This window comes from Eriocheir sinensis, chromosome 59, assembly GCF_024679095.1.
Source record: "Eriocheir sinensis breed Jianghai 21 chromosome 59, ASM2467909v1, whole genome shotgun sequence".
NCBI classification, from domain to species: domain Eukaryota; kingdom Metazoa; phylum Arthropoda; class Malacostraca; order Decapoda; family Varunidae; genus Eriocheir; species Eriocheir sinensis.
This window is the reverse complement of record NC_066567.1, coordinates 2,149,374-2,168,630: the sequence shown is the minus strand read 5'-3', so window position 1 is coordinate 2,168,630 and position 19,257 is coordinate 2,149,374. Positions and strand designations below refer to the sequence as shown.

At 44.7% G+C, this 19,257-nt stretch overlaps 1 protein-coding gene across 1 annotated transcript; it reads left to right on the top strand.

Moving 5' to 3' along the window:
* The first annotated feature begins 1,916 nt into the window (after window positions 1–1,916).
* On the top strand, window positions 1,917–18,787 carry LOC126985361 (uncharacterized). The gene is made up of 4 exons (XM_050840133.1): window positions 1,917–2,238; window positions 14,471–14,590; window positions 15,162–15,290; window positions 17,740–18,787. The coding sequence occupies exons 1-4, from the start codon at window positions 2,148–2,150 to the stop codon at window positions 17,988–17,990; spliced, it is 591 nt and encodes a 196-aa protein (XP_050696090.1). The 5' UTR covers window positions 1,917–2,147; the 3' UTR covers window positions 17,991–18,787.
* Window positions 18,788–19,257: the final 470 nt, after the last annotated feature.

The window sequence follows — 19,257 nt, the reverse complement described above, 5'->3', positions numbered from 1 at the left end:
TCTCTCTCTCTCTCTCTCTCTCTCTCTCTCTCTCTCTTTCTCTCTTTTATTTCATTTTCCATTTAATGTCCTTTCTTGTTTCTTTATTTATATCTCCTCCCACTTCCCCCCCTTCTCTCTCTCTCTCTCTCTCTCTCTCTCTCTCTCTCTCTCTCTCTCTCTCTCTCTCTCTCTCACCGTTCCATTAGTGTATTAAGTCAATGGTCTCGGCGCCGCTTCGTGACTCCACTACATTAGGTTAATTAACAACAGGTAACTCTACGGCCACCTGTCCACCTGTCCCCGCCGATCACCTTATCACCCCGTAATTGCCTCAGGTGCGCCGCGTCATGTCAACACACCTGTCCTGACGTCATTATCTCCCTTACCTCACCTCACACAGACAAAGAGTGGAGGTAATGAAGGGAAACTCTCTCTCTCTCTCTCTCTCTCTCTCTCTCTCTCTCTCTCTCTCTCTCTCTCTCTCTCTCTCTCTCTCTCTCTCTCTCTCTCTCTCTCTCTCTCTCTCTCTCTCTCTGTATCTATCTATCTATCTGTCTACCTTACTATCTTTCTCTCTATTTCTTTCTGTTATCTATCCTTCTCTTCCTCTTCTCTCCCTTCTTTCACGCCTTTTCTCTTTCTCCTCTTTCTTCTCTCCCTCTCTTCCACCCTTTTTTCTCATTCTTCCATTCAAGGACAAATTCATTACTTTTTTTCTTCGATCTATCTATTCTATCTGTCTATCTATCTATCTACCTATCTATCCATCTCTCTCTCTCTTTCTATCTATCTATCTATCTATCCATCTCTCTCTTTCTCCTCTTTCTTCTCTCCCTTTCCTCTTCCACTCTTTTTTCTCATTCTTCCATTCAAGGACACATTCGTTATTTTTTTCATCGATCCATCTATTCTATCTGTGTGTCTATCTATCTATCTATTCATCTCTCTCTCTCTTTCTATCTACCTATCTATCTATCTCCGTCTCTTTCTGTCTCTGCCGCCACTCCTTTCGTCTGTTACCCAAAGCGCTCTTCGATCTATTCAGGCCGCGGCACAGACAGTCGCCCGCCAGCACACGACACGGCCCGTAACCAGGCAAAGTTACACAATATCTGATCAAAGTAAACACGGAAGGGGGGAAGGCGGGGAGGGAGGGAGGAGGGGAAGGGGGGAAGAGTGATAACTGTGGAGGGATTGCAGAAGGGAAGAGGAGGAGGAGGAGGAGGAGGAGGGACAGAGGGAGAGAGGAGGAGCAGGAGGGAGGGAAGGAAATGGAAGGAAAGGAAAAGGGAGGAAGGGAGAAACGAGGAGGGAGAATAATAGAGGTAGAGGGATTGCAGAGGAAGGGAGAAGAAAGGGAGAGAAGAGAGAAAGGGGAAGGAGACGAAAAGAGGGAGAGAGGGAGGGAAAAAAGGGAGAGGGAGAATGATAGTGGTAAGGAGATCGCAGAAGAGAGGGAGGGAGAGAGAGAAGGAGGAAGGGAGGGCGCGATAAAGCGAGAGAAAGAGAGGGAAGTAGATAGACAGAGGGGAAGAGGAAATGGAAGAGAGGGAAGAGGGAGAGTGACGGATAAGGTGAGATTGTAGAAAGGGAGAGAATGAGGAAGGGAGAGAGGGAGGAAAGGCCAAATAGAGGGAGAGAGGAGAATGAAGGAGAATTAAAACAGCGAAAGGAAGGGAGGAAATGAGATAGAAGGAGGAACAGAGAGAGATAATGGAAGGAATGAGGAAACAGAGAGACATTGAAGAGGGGAGAAAGAATTGACGGGGAGAGAGAGAGAGAGAGAGAGAGAGAGAGAGAGAGAAGGGGAGTGAGGGTTAAGGGGGGAGAGGAGGGAGCATATCAGGCACTATCAGTCTATCTTATCAGGCTAACACATTCCTGTAGACAGCTGTGAAAGGGAGGCGGCGGCGGCGATGGTGGTGGTAGTTAGTCTGAGCAGTGGCAGGGAGACGGAGGGAGAGAGAAAAAAAGAGCAAGGACACCAAATTAAGAAAGGAAAGCTAGGGCACTCCAGGATACTGAAGGATACTCAAGGATACACAGGATACCCCGCAGCGTCCTACACCAGCCCGACGATCCCCCACGCGTCTAAAAATAAGGACGGTCGCTTCAAGAGGATATATTAGTCGAGGCTCCAGGTCGCTGTGCAGCCCAGGACAAGCATGGACCGTCGACTTGCTGGGCTGCTGTGCGTCCTGCCGGCAATGCTGCTGCTGCTTATGTCAGGCTCGGCAGGGGCGCAGACTAGTGATGGTGAGTAGGGGAGGGTGTGCTGTGGGAGGGGAAAGGGAATAGTGAAGAGGATGTGGATGGTTGTGGATGAGTAATGATGGGGAGGAAGGGAGAGCAAGTGGAAGGGGTTGTGGAAGGGGAGAATGGGTATGGGAGGGGTTGTGGAAGGGGAGGATGGGTATGGAAGGGGAGAGGAAAGAGGGTATGGATGGGTAATGGATGGGAAGGAAGGGGACTTAAGTGGGAAATGGAGGGATGTAGGATGTCTGGAAGGGGAGGAGAATATGTGGAAGGGGTTGTGGAAGGGGAGGATGGGTATGGAAAGGGAGAGGAAAGAGGGTATGGATGGGAAGGAAGGGGACTTAAGTGGGGAATGGAAGGGATGGAAGATGTCTGGAAGGGGAGGAGAGTATGTGGAAGGGGTTGTGGAAGGGGAGGATAGGTATGGAAGGGGAGAAGGGAAAGAGGGTGTAGATGGGGTGTGGATAAGTAACGGATGGGGAGGGAGGGGACTATGGAGGGGTGTGGAAGGTAGGGGAGATGTCTGGAAGGGGAGGAGAGTATGTGGAAGGGGTGGATGAGGATGGAAGGGGAGAAGGAAGAGGGTGTAGATGGGGTGTGGATAAATAATGGATGAAGAGAAAAGGGAGTGTAGTGGGGTGTCTGCAAGGGGAGGGGGGATATGGAAGGGGTTGTGGAAGGGGAGGACGGGGATGGAAGGGGAGGACGGGGATGGAAGGGGAGGAAAGAGTTGTGGAAAAGAGAGCGAGCGAATACGGGAGAGGATGTGGATAAATAATGAATAAGGATGAAGGGGAGTGTGAAATGTGTTTGTGTGGAAGGGAAAAGGGCGAAGGGAAAAAGGAAAAGGAAGGGAAAACCGGATGCAAGGGTTATGGAAAGGGAGGAGGTGTGCGGGAGAGGTATGGAAGGGAAGGAAGAGGTGTGGAAGAGGAGAGGAAGGGAGGAAGTCTATGGAAGGGGTAGTGGAAGAGCAGGAGGTTATGTGGAAGGGATATAGAAGGGGAAGGCGGTGTGTGGAAGGGTGAGGAAGTGGAGGAGGAGGTGCGTGGAAGGGGTGTGGAAGGGAAGGAGGTTATCTGGAAAGGGTAAGGAAAGGGAGGGGGATGTGGAGGAGGGTTTTGAAGGGGAGGAAGGGGTGTGGAATGAGCTATGGAAGGGGAAAATATATATGGAAGGGGTTAAAGATAGGGAAGAGGTGTGTTGGAAGGGGGATATGGAAGGGGAGGAGGTGAGAGAGGAAGGGGAGTGAGGAGGAGGTGTGGAAGAGGAAAGAGGTATGGAGAGACTACTGGAATGGGTGTGGAGGGTTAGTATGGAAGGGGAAGAATGGAAGGGTGTGTGTGGAAGGGGTGTGGAAGGGGTGTTTCTTGCTATCTCAGGCCCATTGCTCCACCCTGCCCCTTCCTTCTCCCTTCCAATGCGTGTAAAGGAAAGGAAGGGAAGGGAAGGGAAAGGAAGGAAGGGAAGAGAAGGGAAGGGAAGGGAAGGGAATGGGAGAGAAAAGGGGAAGAAGAGAAAGATCACCAAATAAAAGGAAGGGAAAAGAAAGAGATGAAGGGAAGGGAAGGGAATGGAAGAAGGGGAAAGAAGGAAGGGAAACAAACGAGAGAGAGAGAGGAAATAAAGGGAAGGGAATGGGAGAGACAGGAGGAGAAGGGGAGGGGGAGAGAAGGGGAGGGGAAAGAAAGGGATGACAGAAAAGAGAGGAAGGAAGGGGGAGAGAGAAAAAAAGGAGGAACAGGGGAATAAAAAGTCACCGATTGTTGTTGTTGTTGTTGTTGTTGTTGTTGTTGTTGATTTGATGAAAGAAATCTAGAAGGCTCTATTTATTTTGCTACTTAATCTACTTATCTATCAACCTATTTTTACATCTATCTATCTATCTATCTATCTATCTATCTATCTATCTATCTATCTATCTATCTATCTGTCTCTCAATCTTCATGTAATTATTTATTTTATCATTATGCGAATGAAAAAAAAAAGACAAGATTTTTAAAGTTGTAGAATGAAAAAAAAAGAAGAAAAAAAGTGGTTGTTTGCCGAGAGCTGTGTGTGTGTGTGTGTGTGTGTGTGTGTGTGTGTGTGTGTGTGTGTGTGTGTGTGTGTGTGTGTGTGTGTGTGTGTGTGTGTGTGTGTGTGTGTGTCAGTGAGCCATCCTCGAAAATAAAAAGGAAATTCGGGTTTATATAAAAATGCATCATCACACACACACACACACACACACACACACACACACACACACACACGCACGCACGAGTTATGGGACACATTAGGCATTTTACTCCGTTACTGTAAAAAAAAATGACAAGAACGATGCTTGTCCCAAATACACCGATCCACTCATTAATACTTTCCTTCATTCCTTCCTTTATTCCTTCCTTCCTTCAGTCCTGCGTTCGTTCGTTCGTTCAGTCGTATATTCTTTCCTTCATCCCGTGCTTTATTCCTTCCTATTTTATTCATTCATCCCTTCATTTATTTGTACAATCCTTCTTTTCCTCCTTCTCTCTCCTTCCATCGTTTCTACATTTGTTCCTTCCTTCCTTCATTCATTTATTTAAACATTCCTTCCTTCCTTTCTTTCTTTCTTTGTTCCTTCCTTTCTGCTTTCCTTCCTCCCATCCTCTCTTCTTTCCTCTTTTCCTTACTTCCTTCTTTCCTTCCTTCACTCCATTGCCTCCTCCTCCCTTCCTTCCTTTCTTCCTTTCTTCCTCCCTTCCCTCCTTCCTTCACTCCTTCCTTCCTTTTTCCCATCCTCACTTCCTTCCTTCAATTCTTCCTTCCTTTCTTCTTTCACCTCCTCGACCCTTCCTTCCTTCATTCCTTCCTTCCTTTCTTTCTTCCTTCACCTCCTCGTCTCTTCCTTCCTTCCTTCCTTTCTTCTTTCACCTCCTCCTCCCTTCCTTCCTCCCTCCCTCCTTTCCTTCCTTCCTTCCTTCATTCATTCATTCATTCACTCATCCATTCATTCATTCCCCTCCTCGTCCCTCCCTCCGCGGCGGCCTCACAGTGTTGTTCTGGGCGAGTTCTTCATTCAGTCATTCATTCATGCTTTGTTTGTCCTTTGATTCATCGCATCGCTTCACAAATGTTAAAGTTAGACCGCTCAGAGTGCCTCCTTTGTGTGTGTGTGTGTGTGTGTGTGTGTGTGTGTGTGTGTGTCCAATTTGTGCCTGCCTAAAAATATTACATCCTTGGTTAAATATTGCAACCTCAATATTTGCACTCTCGCTGTCTCTAAATATATATCCCGCGGCTCACACAAGTTTATCAGTGATGTATTTATATTCGCCAAAGGTCAGAGGGTCGCGTTCTTATACATTTCGGCGCCCAAGCACATGCACATATTTGACAAGGCTTTCGTAGGTGTTTGGGGCATTTCCAGGGGTAGTTTTATGGCCCTGGTGGTAGTTTGACCCTTCTTCTGTACCGTGAACCTAAGATGCCATTTCCAGGGGTAGTTTTATGGCCATGGTGGTAGTTTGACCCTTCTTCTGTACCGTGAACCTAAGATGCCATTTCCAGGGGTAGTTTTATGGCCCTGGTGGTAGTTTGACCCTTCTTCTGTACCGTGAACCTAAGATGCCATTTCCAGGGGTAGTTTTATGACCCTGGTGGTAGTTTGACCCTTCTTCTGTACCGTGAACCTAAGATGCCATTTCCAGGGGTAGTTTTATGGCCATGGTGGTAGTTTGACCCTTCTTCTGTACCGTGAACCTAAGATGTCATTTCCAGGGGTAGTTTTATGACCATGGTGGTAGTTTAACCCTTCTTCTGTACCGTGAACCTAAGATGCCATTTCCAGGGGTAGTTTTATGGCCATGGTGGTAGTTTGACCCTTCTTCTGTACCGTGAACCTAAGATGCCACTTCCAGGGGTAGTTTTATGACCCTGGTGGTAGTTTGACCCTTCTTCTGTACCGTGAACCTAAGATACCATTTCCAGGGGTAGTTTTATGACCCTGGTGGTAGTTTGACCCTTCTTCTGTACCGTGAACCTAAGATGCCATTTCCAGGGGTAGTTTTATGGCCCTGGTGGTAGTTTGACCCTTCTTCTGTACCGTGAACCTAAAATGCTACTCGTAAGAACCCGACTGATCTCATTTTTGGCCATGGGAAATAGTTGATGTGAGAGCCGAAAGCGTTTAACAATACTGACCAGCCGTACGGAATGCCTCGCGGCGGGTGTTGTGTTGCACCGAAGAAATGCTGCGTCAGATTTTTTTTTAAACGCCGTGTTGTTTTTAACCCGTCCGCTGCGATTGGCACGGATCTGGCCTTCCCTGGTAGCCTGGTAACATATAGGTCGGTATTGTTAGGCTCTTTCCCTTCCCGCATCAGCTAATTCTAAAGGTCAAAGAGTGGGTCAGTCGGGTTCTAATGAGTGTTTCTTGAGGTTCACGGTACAGAAGAAGGGTCAAACTACCACCAGGGTCATAAAACTACCCCTGGAAATGGCATCTTAGGTTCACGGTACAGAAGAAGGGTCAAACTACCACCAGGGTCATAAAACTACGCCTGGAAATGCCCACAACTCATACGAAAGCCTCGTCAAATATGTGTTTTTGGGCAGTGAAATGTCTTGTAATGCGACCCATAGTCCCAGGTCTTTCTCTGCCTCTGTGGTGGATAGTGGAGTGTTTCCCATGTGGTATTGGTGTGCTGGATATCCCTTCACTGGTAGCCTGGTCACATATAGTCCCAGGTCTTTCTCTGCCTCTGTGGTGGATAGTGGAGTGTTTCCCATGTGGTATTGGTGTGCTGGATATCCCTTCACTGGTAGCCTGGTCACATATAGTCCCAGGTCTTTCTCTGCCTCTGTGGTGGATAGTGGAGTGTTTCCCATGTGGTATTGGTGTGCTGGATATCCCTTCACTGGTAGCCTGGTCACATATAGTCCCAGGTCTTTCTCTGCCTCTGTGGTGGATAGTGGAGTGTTTCCCATGTGGTATTGGTGTGCTGGATATCCCTTCACTGGTAGCCTGGTCACATATAGTCCCAGGTCTTTCTCTGCCTCTGTGGTGGATAGTGGAGTGTTTCCCATGTGGTATTGGTGTGCTGGATATCCCTTCACTGGTAGCCTGGTCACATATAGTCCCAGGTCTTTCTCTGCCTCTGTGGTGGATAGTGGAGTGTTTCCCATGTGGTATTGGTGTGCTGGATATCCCTTCACTGGTAGCCTGGTCACATATAGTCCCAGGTCTTTCTCTGCCTCTGTGGTGGATAGTGGAGTGTTTCCCATGTGGTATTGGTGTGCTGGATATCCCTTCACTGGTAGCCTGGTCACATATAGTCCCAGGTCTTTCTCTGCCTCTGTGGTGGATAGTGGAGTGTTTCCCATGTGGTATTGGTGTGCTGGATATCCCTTCACTGGTAGCCTGGTCACATATAGTCCCAGGTCTTTCTCTGCCTCTGTGGTGGATAGTGGAGTGTTTCCCATGTGGTATTGGTGTGCTGGATATCCCTTCACTGGTAGCCTGGTCACATATAGTCCCAGGTCTTTCTCTGCCTCTGTGGTGGATAGTGGAGTGTTTCCCATGTGGTATTGGTGTGCTGGATATCCGCTCCCAAATGCAGGATTTTATATTTTTCTTCATTGAATTGTTGCAGCCACTTTTTGTTCCATTCCAGTAGCTTGGTGATGTCTCTTGTAGGAAATCCGCATTCAAGGAGTTAAGGACCGTGGTCATAAAAGTCTCGGCGCCTCAGCTCGCCTGTTTTAAAAACCTCTCGTGAAAGTTACTGTGCTTTTCAGGGCGCCAGTTTTGTGATCCCAGTGATGGTTCTACACGACCTCTGCACCACGAACGGGAAAATCATTCATGAAGACCAGGCTTATTTTCTTTGAGGCCTTGTAAAATAGTCGTAATGGGATACGTTTTAGGAATATGGACTTCAGCGTCTTCGTTTACTGTGACAGCTGGTACTCGCTGAGGCTGATCACCCAGGTAATACTGAATGCATACGCTATAGCTGTGCGTTGCCGCGGTGCTCATCTCCGTCGCATTGCCCCTTGAGCCTGTGGTGGGAGGAAGGTCTCGTGTTTTTCAAGTCACTAAGACCCAACAACAACATCCGTCTTATCAGTCTTCACGCCTCACCAGGAAGCTAAGACGGAGGATTCGGTTATTTTTTTATAGAAGTTACTGAGAGCTGGCTGCCTTTGTTTCCTTCGGCGGTGTGATGAGTAATAAACGACTCCCATTTGACTCGGATTAACAAGCATCTTATCAGTCCTCACAAGTCACCAGGAACCTATGTAGTAAGGAGGACCGTATTCCCTTTGTAGGAGTCAAGAAATATTAGCTTTCTTTATTTCCGGAGTCGTTTTACGAAAGTCTCTCATTTGACTCGAAACACTAAGAAAACTAACAACCCTCTTATTAAGTCTTCAGAAATTATTAAACATGACTGGATTCCTATTATATAAGTTAGAAATACGAGCTGCTTTTATTTCCTTTGGTGGTATGTACGAGACGCTGGTCCATGAAAGTCTCTCATTTGACTCGGAACACTGAGGAAACTATACAACGCTCTTATTAGTCTTCAGAAATTAATAAACATGACTAGATTTTCTTTAGATAAGTTAGGAACACGAGCTTCTCTTACGGTCCACGAAGGGTTCTCATTTGACTCGGATCACTACAGGAGCTAACAACCCTATTAAGTCTTCAGAAATTAATAAACATGACTGGATTTTCTTTACGTAAGTTAGGAACACGAGCTTCTCTTATGGTCCACGATAGGTTCTCATTTGAGTCTGATCACCGCGGCAGCTTATCTCCGCCTTATCAGTATTTCTCGCAAGACATGTCAGTACCGGGAAACTAATAAACAGACCGGGATTATTTTTACTCTAGGAAAATTAGATAATACGAATACTCAATAAACTAATGATTAACTAATAATTAAAAAAAGGTGAGGCGGTACCCTTGCTTTAATGACAGTAAGGAGCTTGAACACTCTTATTTCTCTGATTATCTTGTCTAATACTGCTATAAGTTTTTTGTGTGTTTGTTTCATTTACAGAATAATTAGTGAACCCGTTGCAAAAGAGGATACAAGTTTATTCCCTTTAAATCTATTGCAAAAACTATATATACTCACTAATTTCCACCATTTTCCTTTTAATTTGGTATCAGTTCCGCTATTCATTTTGACTTCTTGATAGTGAACCCGTTGTAAAAGCGGACACAATTTCGTTTCCTTTACTTTACCTTGAAAAACAACAACATACCAACTATTTTTCATCATTTTCCTTTTAATTTGGTGTCCGTCCCGCGATTCATATTGACTTCTGAATAGTGAACCCGTTGAAAAAGAGGATACATTTTCACTCGATTTAATTTACGTTGAAGAAAAACAGACACACCAACTAATTTCCAACATTTTCTTTTAATTTGATGTTTAGATCCGCGATAGCTCAGATAGATACAGAGATAAAAATGGTTGAGAAGGCCACCAGTGTATTCCCTTTTACTCTACGGTGGAAACAAATACATAGCAACTAATTCCCACCGTTTTCAGTTTAATTTGGTGTCAGGCCCGCGATGACTTTGCTTCCTAACGCCTTTCTAAATAGTGAACCCGTTGCGAAGGAGTTAATCAGTGGATTTTCTATACGTGAAAAACAAACGTACTGGGTAATTTCCACTGTTTTGCTTTTCATTTGGTGTCCGTTCCTTGATAACTGATAGAGAGATAGAGAGATAGGAAGATACATACATACGTAGGTTGATAGATGGTTGAGTAAGTGAATGAAGTAACAATAAACAAAGCTATCTCGACTGTCCAAATAGTGACCCCGTTGCAAAAGAGCTTATCAGTGGATTCTCTGTACTTTAAAAACAAACGTATTAACTGATTTCCACTGATCTTTATTTATTTAGATGTTACGCGATAATCCTGACACACAGATAGACAGAGAGAGAGAGAGATAAATAGATATACACATAGACAAACAGATAGATAAGCGGATAGATAGTTAGGTAAATGAGTGAAATAACAGTGATTCAGTAAACAAGGCAATCTGAATTTTCCGAATAGTGAACCCGTTGCAAAAGAGCTTATCGGTGGTTGCTGACGCACACGGACACACATTAAGGTAGCGCCGATAACAAGATAAGCGGGACTGATAAGCCGACGAGATAAAGACAAAGAAAACGAGGCGACAGGTGATACGCGACATCCAATTAACCTGTGGAGTGTGGTGGTAGTGGTGGTGCTGATGATGATGATGATGATAATAACAGTGATATCAGTAATGGAGGTAGTAGTAGTAGTAGTAGTAGTAATAGCAATGATAGGAAGAGAAGGAAGCAGAAAATGAATGGAAAGAGAAGGAAAAAGAAGATGAACGCAGGAAGGGAAGAGAGAAAGAAAAAAATAAAGGGAATGGAAAGGGGAAGAGGAAGAACGAATGATGAAGGTGGAATATGAAGAGTGAATGAGAAACAGAGTGGAAGAATGGAAGATGAAAATGGAGACGAAAGAAAAATGAGAAAGGAAAAGAGCAAAATAAAACTGAAAAAGTAAAAATGGAAGAAAATAAGAGAAAGAAGAAGAGGAATTAAAAGGGATGGAGGAGAAAATGGAAGCGAAAAGTGGAGAATGAAAACAAGAAGAAGAAAAAAACATGATAAAATATAAGGGAGATAAGAGAGAAGATGAAAGTGGAAACAGGAAGTGGGGATGAGGGAAAAAACAAAGAGGAGTAAAAAATAAATAAATAAAAAGTGAGAGAACGGTAAGAAGAGGAGAGGTATATTGAAGCACTCGGTAAAAACACTCACCTCTATCCTCCTCTTCTTCCTCCTCCTCCTCTTCCTCCTCCTCCCCCTCTTAAGCCTCTCCCTTCCCCTCAGATTGAAAAAGAGAAAAGAAAATCGACAAATATTAGCGCGGTTTAAATACGAGAATATTAGTTGGGTCTGAATACACCTTTTGCTCTTACCTGTGTGATCAATACCTGGCGAGAGAGAGAGAGAAAACTAATCAAATACTAAAAGACGCATAATAAATAATGAAAGAAAAATAAGCAAGAAAGGAACAGATCTAAGGACACACACACACACACACACACACACACACACACACACACACACACACACGCAATGATCGATACAGGACCCAATCATGTCTTCCCCTTAACCTTCTCACCTGTACTCTCCTCCCCACCCCCCCTTGTCTTTGTCACCCCCTCCTCCTCCCCCCCTCCCCACCTCCCTCAATGGCCCTCCGTCAATAGAATTCTCGGGAAGTTTTGTGAGGGACTCGAACCCCCGGCCCAGGTGAACGCACACTTCCGCCTACCTGAGCGCACCTGACTGGCTCTTTCCGAACACACCTGCCGCTCACACACACACACACACACACACACACACACACACTTTCCCTTATGACTGGTGTGTGTGTGTGTGTGTGTGTGTGTGTGTGTGTGTGTGTGTGTGTGTTAATCTGTTCTTGTGTGCATATGTCAATTATTATTTTTTTTTTGTTGTTATTATACATAGTTTTCTGTCTGTGTCTGTCTGTCTGTCTGTCTGTCTGTCTTTCTGTTTGATGTATGTTTTTTTTGCCTGTCTGTATATATGAATGATTGTCTATTTTAATGTCAGTCTGTCTATCTGTCCCCTCCTACCACCCTTCTCTCTCTCTCTCTCTCTCTCTCTCTCTCTCTCTCTCTCTCTCTCTCTCTCTCTCTCTCTCTCTCTCTCTCTCTCTCTCTCTCTCTCTCTCTCTCTCTCTCTCTCTCTCTCTCTCTCTCTCTCTGAGGCTAAGTGCAAAGGTAAAAACTTCCCTCACGTTTACAGGCGCTCGTGATTAAATAGAGGAAAATATAACACCAGGTGCCCGACAGGTAACTGGGAGAGAGAGAGAGAGAAAGAGAATGGGAAAGAGGAGAGGAGGAGGAGGAGGAGGAGGAGGAGGAGGCTAACTTGTCTTTCTATTTTTCCCTTTCTTTCGTCTAATGAGAATCACGCAGCGGGAGCAACAGACTGGGAGGTGGACAGGTGTGTGCTTCCGCCCTCACGCAGGTGTGCCACAGGGGCGAAACTTGGGCGTGGGGGGCGAGGAGGCTTAGGTGTGTGTGTGTGTGTGTGTGTGTGTGTGTGTGTGTGTGTGTGTGTGTAGGATTCATTTTTACTCTTTCCCCCTTTTCCCCTCTCTCCCCTTCTCCCCACCCTCTTATCTCCCCTTCTCTCCATTCCCCCTCTCCCCTTCTCTCCATTTCCCCTCTCCCCATCCCTTTCTCCCTCTCCCTTCCCCATACCTCCTCATCTCTCCCCTTCCCCCATCTCTCCTCCCCCTGCCTCCCCTTCCTTTCATTTCAACATCTCCCCTCCCTTTCCTCTCCTTCCCCTCTTCCCCTCTCATCCCTCCTTCCTCTCTTTCCCTCTCTCTCCCCTCCCCCATCCTCTCCTCTTCCTCCTTCCTCCCTTTCATTCTCTCTCCCCTCCCCCATCCTCTCCTCCTCTTCCTCCTTCCTCCCTTTCCCTCTCTCTCCCGTTCCCCCTTCCTCGACCCCCCTCTTTCCCCGTGGAGGAAGTCACAGTTATTCATAATCTCCTGCAACAGTCCACAAGCCCCTCTCTCCCTCTCCTCACCTACCTCCACCTGTCTCACCCCCCCTTTACCTGCCTCCTCCCCTTCCCCGCCTAACCTTGCTTTTAATGAGAGGTAAAACACGGCTCAGACTCCTTTAGCGGCGTTTAGTGTAGTGTGTGTGTGTGTGTGTGTGTGTGTGTGTGTGTGTGTGTGTGTGTGTGTGTGTGTGTGTGTGTGTGTGTGTGTGTGTTGCCTTTACTCTTTCTTTGTCGCTATCTTTTCTGAAGGTCTGTAAGAGTGTGTCAACATTGTAGGGGGATGAAGAGGAAAAAATCTCTCTCTCTCTCTCTCTCTCTCTCTCTCTCTCTCTCTCTCTCTCTCTCTCTCTCTCTCTCTCTCTCTCTCTCTCTCTCTCTCTCTCTCTCTCTCTCTCTCTCTCTCTCTCTCTCTCTCTCTCTCTCTCTCTTCTACTCCTCTCATGTTTCCACTCACTTTTATCTTTCCTTTCACCTCCTCCTCCTCCTCCTCCTTCTCCTCTTCCTTCTTCCTTGTTGGGCCAATCAATGGCAAATGAAATTTAACGTTGACAAATGTAAAGTGTTGCACATCGGAAACAATAACAATCGCGTTCGGTACGTAATAAATGGCCAACAACTTTCTGCAGTAAGTAAAGAAAAGGATCTTGGAATCACTATATCAAGCGATGTAAAGCCCGGTCAGCATTGTTCAGAGGTAGTTAAAACTGAAAACAAATTGGTTGGCTTCATCGGACGAGTCTTTAATAATAAATCGGAAAAAGTAGTATTAAAACTGTATAATTCGTTGGTTCGACCCCGTCTAGAGTACTGTGTACAGTTTTGGTCTCCCTACTACAGAAAAGACATAGAAAAGTTGGAACGGGTTCAACGAAGAGTAACAAAGATGATTCCTTGGTTGAGAATTTTATCATATGAACAAAGGCTTAAAGAAGTAAATTAATTGCGCCTATCAAAACGAAGAATGCGAGGCGATCTAATAGAAGTGCTTAAAATGTTTAAAGGATTCAGTGATATTAATGTGGAAGATTACTTTACAATTGATCGATCAAATAGAACAAGAAGAAATCGCAGTTTGAAGATAAGAGGTAAAAAATGCTCGTCGCACGAAGCTAAACACTTCTTCTTCAATCGAGTTGTTAATATTTGGAACTCTCTACCCTGTGACGTCGTTGATAGTACAACAGTTACGGCCTTCAAGAATAGATTAGACAAGTGTTTTGAATCCAACCAGGAACTAAGATATTACTAATTGTCGCAATAACGTTAAGTTCTTTCGAATACTGGTGTTCTTGTCCGCTTTTATCGCCCGGTTAGTGGTAGCAGTAATGGTAGGTCTTTCCTCTTTCCTACATAATTTCCATACAGTTTTTCCTTGCTGCATGGTTCTTTTTCCTTTCCTGCCAGCTTTGGCTGGAGGGATGGGGGGGTGGGGAGGAGCCTTCGCCTTTGCTGTCCTTTATCTTAAACCTTTGATGAGATAGTTAGTGTAGCTTGTCACAAACAGCCTCGTAAGGACCATGAGGTCTGCTGTTGTTTGTTCTTCCTTTGTGTTTCTTTGTGTTCTCCTCCTTCTCTTCTCCCTCTTCTCTTTCTCCACCCCCTCATTACTACCACCTTTATTAAGCTCCCCACCCCCCACAGATGAACTCGTCTGCTTCAACTTCACCTGGACGGGAAAGAACATCTCCGTGGACTGTGACGACCACATGGTGGACATCATGGGCGAGTCGCAGCCCTGCCAGCACACGCTCGTCTACACCGGTGGGTGCCGCGGAGGGCGAGGAAGGGATGGCGTGGGTTTGCTGCACATGCTTGTCAATTGCTCTGACTTGTTTGTTCCTGTTTCTTCTCATCTGTTTAGCTTGTTTATATTTTTTCTGTTCCTGTCTAGTTTACTTGTTCTCGTGTTTTGTTTGTTTGTTCCTATTTCTTCCTGCGTGTTTCATTTGTGTGTTCCTGTCTGTTTAAAATACTCTTTCCTTTGTGTTCTGATTGTTCCTATCCGTTTTGCTTGTTTGTTCCTGTCATTCATATTTTCTAGTATCTGTTTGTTCTCTCTCTCTCTCTCTCTCTCTCTCTCTCTCTCTCTCTCTCTCTCTCTCTCTCTCTCTCTCTCTCTCTCTCTCTCTCTCTCTCTCTCTCTCTCTCTCTCTCTCTCTCTCTCTCTCTCTCTCTCTCTCTCTCTCTCTCTCTCTCTCTCTCTCTCTCTCTCTCTCTCTCTCTCCTCTCTCTTTCCTTTCTCTCCTCCTTTCTCCACACCCTTCTCTTTACCTTGTTCTACACTCCTTCCGCTCTCCTAAGTGTACGCTGACCTCACTCTTCCCACCCACAGACCCCCCCGATTTAAAGCCCAACCTGACGGATCTCATTCAGCACTGCACCACCGTGGCGAAGTGCCCCTCCTACACTTGCAAAACCAAGACCCAGAAGTGCCTCCAGATTATGTGGTACGACATTACAAGTGAGTGTACCGGGAACCAGGGAACCTAACCTTACTATACCTTACAAGTGAGTGTAGCGAGAACCAGGGAATCTAACCTCACTATACATTACAAGTGAGTGTACCGAGAACCAGGGAACTTAACCTCACTATACCTTACAATGCCCGTGATACTGTTCTTTCTCCCTTCTTCCCCTCCTTTCCTTCTCCCTTTCCTCTCCTTTCTCCCTAAATACTAAGTGCACAAACTATTCGAGCCTCCCTTTCCTCTTTCCCTTTCTTTCCTTACTAATATTCTAACCTTACTATACTTTCTACATATTTCGATTTCTTCCATTTTCCTCTCCCTCTCCCTCTTTCATAACCTAACCTAACCTCACTTTCCTTTCCTTTCTCCCTTTCATCTTTTCCTTTCTTTCTTTACTAATATTCTAACCATAATATAATTTTTTTTCTTATTTCGATTTCTTCCATTTTCCTCTCCCTCTCCCTCCTTCATAACCTGAGGAATCCTCCTTTTCCCCTCCTTTCTCCCTTTCATTTTTTCCTTTCTTTCTTTACTGACCACCTAATCTTACCACCCTTTCGTCTTATTTCGATTTCTTTCATTTTTTCTTTCCTTTCCCTTCCTTCATTACCTAAGCCAAGCACACCTCCTTTATCTCTTTTCCTTTCATCTTTCTCTCTCCTAAGTCAACCTCAGTTTCCTTTCCTATCTCCCTTTCATCTTCCCCTCTCCTAACAAGCTAACCTTACTCTACAAGACGAAGGGAGGCCCACAACCCTTTATGCCGTCAAGCCACTTCAGGAAGGGTCGTGAGGGTCACGCTGAGAAAGTCTGAAGTGCCCCGAAACACACGCCATTCAGTTACCTGTCTGTGTCCATTCTCTTTAGGTTTCGTTCATGTCCCTGATCATAGCTGGGCGTTATCGCGATACTTTATCGCTGATAACAAAATCGGGTTATCGGCCATCCGCTACTTATTTAAATATATATCGGTATCTTCGTTACTTTTGTAACCAAACTAGCGATAATCGCTACTTTTTTCCGCCTCTGAAAAAAAAAACGTTGTCTCCTCCCTACTGCGCATGCGTGGCCGGGCGCCCGGTGTTGTATGAAAAAACTTCGGGGCATGAAATATCTTCGGTGAAAAGATTTCATACTTAGATCATCAACATTAAAATACTAGCTTATTTTTATGTTAGACTCAAAAATCAATATATCAAAGAGAAAAATCCTTTAACTTTGCCCCCAAAATGATTATTCACTGCCTCAAATTTGATATTCCATATTCGTTTGTGAGCATGCCGTGGTATTGAAGGCACCCGGTGTTGTGTTATTTGGTGTCCCATCGTCAAAAGCTGGCGCTTTTGTTTACAAACACTGGTCTCTCGTGAACTGCGCATGTTCAGACCAGCAAGCGTAGCCCTGTACAGTCTCACAAAGCTTTTTAACACATTAAGAGTTGCTGGAAGGCTGAATCAGACATACACTACCACCATCCTCGCTGTTTCTAGAACGATGTACACTCTGTACATATATATACAACTTGTACAGTGTCGTTCTAGAAACAGCAGGGATTGTGGTAGTGGTACTGTATGTCTGATTCAACCTTCCAGAAACTCTTAATTATGGTTTAAAAGCTTTGTGAGACTGTACAGGTCAATGCTTGCTGGTCTGAGCATGCGCAGTTCACGAGAGACCAGTGTTTGTAAACAAAAGCGCCAGGTTTTGACGGTGGGGACGCCAAATAACAAAACACAGGTTCAGGCGTTTCTAGTATTACCGTCCATAGGAACGTGTCAACGTGTGGTTTTCAGGTTTTGTAAGTTTTCTAAAATACAGATAATGAAAATTTGAATTCATCTATGTTTTTATTTTATTTGAAATATCAATATAGTATCGTTTATTTAGACCCACCCACATTGCCGACCTGGACTTCGAGGCGACGGTGTTTGATAGTCGTATCAACCACAAGCTCTGTTAGCTTAAGAATAATATGTTTAGTGAGGTTTGTAATACTAAATAAAGATGGTTGTCGGCCACAGTCATTGGCGGGGTGGGGCCAATGAATTGCTTTGTGAAAGGATATGAGAGAATATACCGCTCACAACGCAACTCTAATGGATGGAGGCCCGTAGTAGTAGAAAAAAAAAGTAGTAGTAATAGTAGTAGAAGTAGTAGTAGTAGTAATAGCAGTAGTAGTAGTAGTAGTAGTAGTAGTAGTAGTAGTAGTAGTAGTACGACAACTACAACAACTACAAAAGCTACAAAAAATTACATCAACAACAAGAACTACTGGAGCTACTACAAAGGTTAATGCAGCGCTTCCACCACAACCACCACCTCCATCACCAACCAAAAGACCTCACCCAAACTAACCAACTCCTGCCATTCCCCATGCCATCACCTCCACCACCACCCCTCGACCATCACCCCACCACCCGTAACCCCGCCTCGCCTCCACAGACACGATGGTCAACTACTCGTCGTTCTGCGGCGTGGTGACGGACGTGACGGACCCCAGCAAGAGGAAATCCGTGGGGAACACGATGCTAGAGATGGAGGTGGGCACCCACACCAAAAAGCTCAAGGTGTGCGACACGAAACTCTGCAACGCCGCGCGCCCCGCCCAAGCCTCCCCCGGCACCCTGGTGATGATGGTGCTGGCGCTGCTGGTGGCGAGGCTGGGACTGGGGGGGGGGCGTGGTGATGGCTAGAGCTTGTCTGATGCAGTGAAGGAAGCAGCGCAAGGGCATAAAAAACGAAAGCAGAACAAAAACATAAGCCCGCTATGCCCTGCTCCTATAGAAGAAAATATAAATGTCTGTCGAGATATCTTTGTTATTTTGTTGTTTGATTCTTGTTTTTGTTTTTTTTTCCTGTTATAATTCATTTTGTTCCGATTATTCCTGGTTTTTTTTTTGTTTTTTTAGTTTTGTCTTTTTCCTCTTCCTGGTCTTGTTCATTTTCTTGTTCCTCACTCACTTATTCGTGTTGGTTTTTGTTTTCTTTATTTTTGTTTGATTCTTGTCCTGTCGATTATTTTTCTTTCTCTCTTATAATTCATGTTGTTCCGATCATTCTTGTCTCTGGAGTTTTCTTTTTTCTTTTTGCTAGTCTTGTTCATTTTCTTGTTTCTCTCCCATCATCCACTTATTTGCGTTATTGTTGTTGTTTTTATTGTCGTTTGATTCTCTCTCTCTCTCTCTCTCTCTCTCTCTCTCTCTCTCTCTCTCTCTCTCTCTCTCTCTCTCTCTCTCTCTCTCTCTCTCTAGCTCTATCTATCTATCTATTTATCTTTCTGTTATTACATATTGTTCCTATTACTCTTGTTTCTTTAGTACTGTTTCCTTTTCTTCCTCTTCGTTCTGTTCATTTTCCTCGAAGTGCTCTCTCACAAATAAATACATTAAACTAAAGAAATGAGTATATATCACTTATAAGAGAAAACTAGTGTATGGACGTATGAATGACTTATTGTATGTATAAATAAATTAGTTAACGAGCGAATGAATAGTTGTTTTAATGAGACGTTTCACAACTGACCCAAATGTTGTTTTATCTGAAACCGGAAGGCAACACAGATATTTATAAACCGGAAGGCAACACAGATATTTATAAACCGGAAGGCAACTCAGATATTTATAAACCGGAAGGCAACACAGATATTTATAAACCGGAAGGCAACTCAGATATTTATAAACCGGAAGGCAACACAGATATTTAGATACAACTGGAATGATACACGTAGCGAGCCATGCAGAACACAACATAATCTACGGTAACAACACAGATCATAGACAACAAAACACAACACACAGTCAAGAATAGCCATGCAAATAAGACCAGAAAAGAAACGCAAGTGAATTACGTATCGAACACAAATCCTACAATGACATACAGTACAGCAATAACAAATGACGCAAATAGAAAACAAAACAAAAAATTACCATGAAAACTTGAACCCGATGATACGAAATAAAC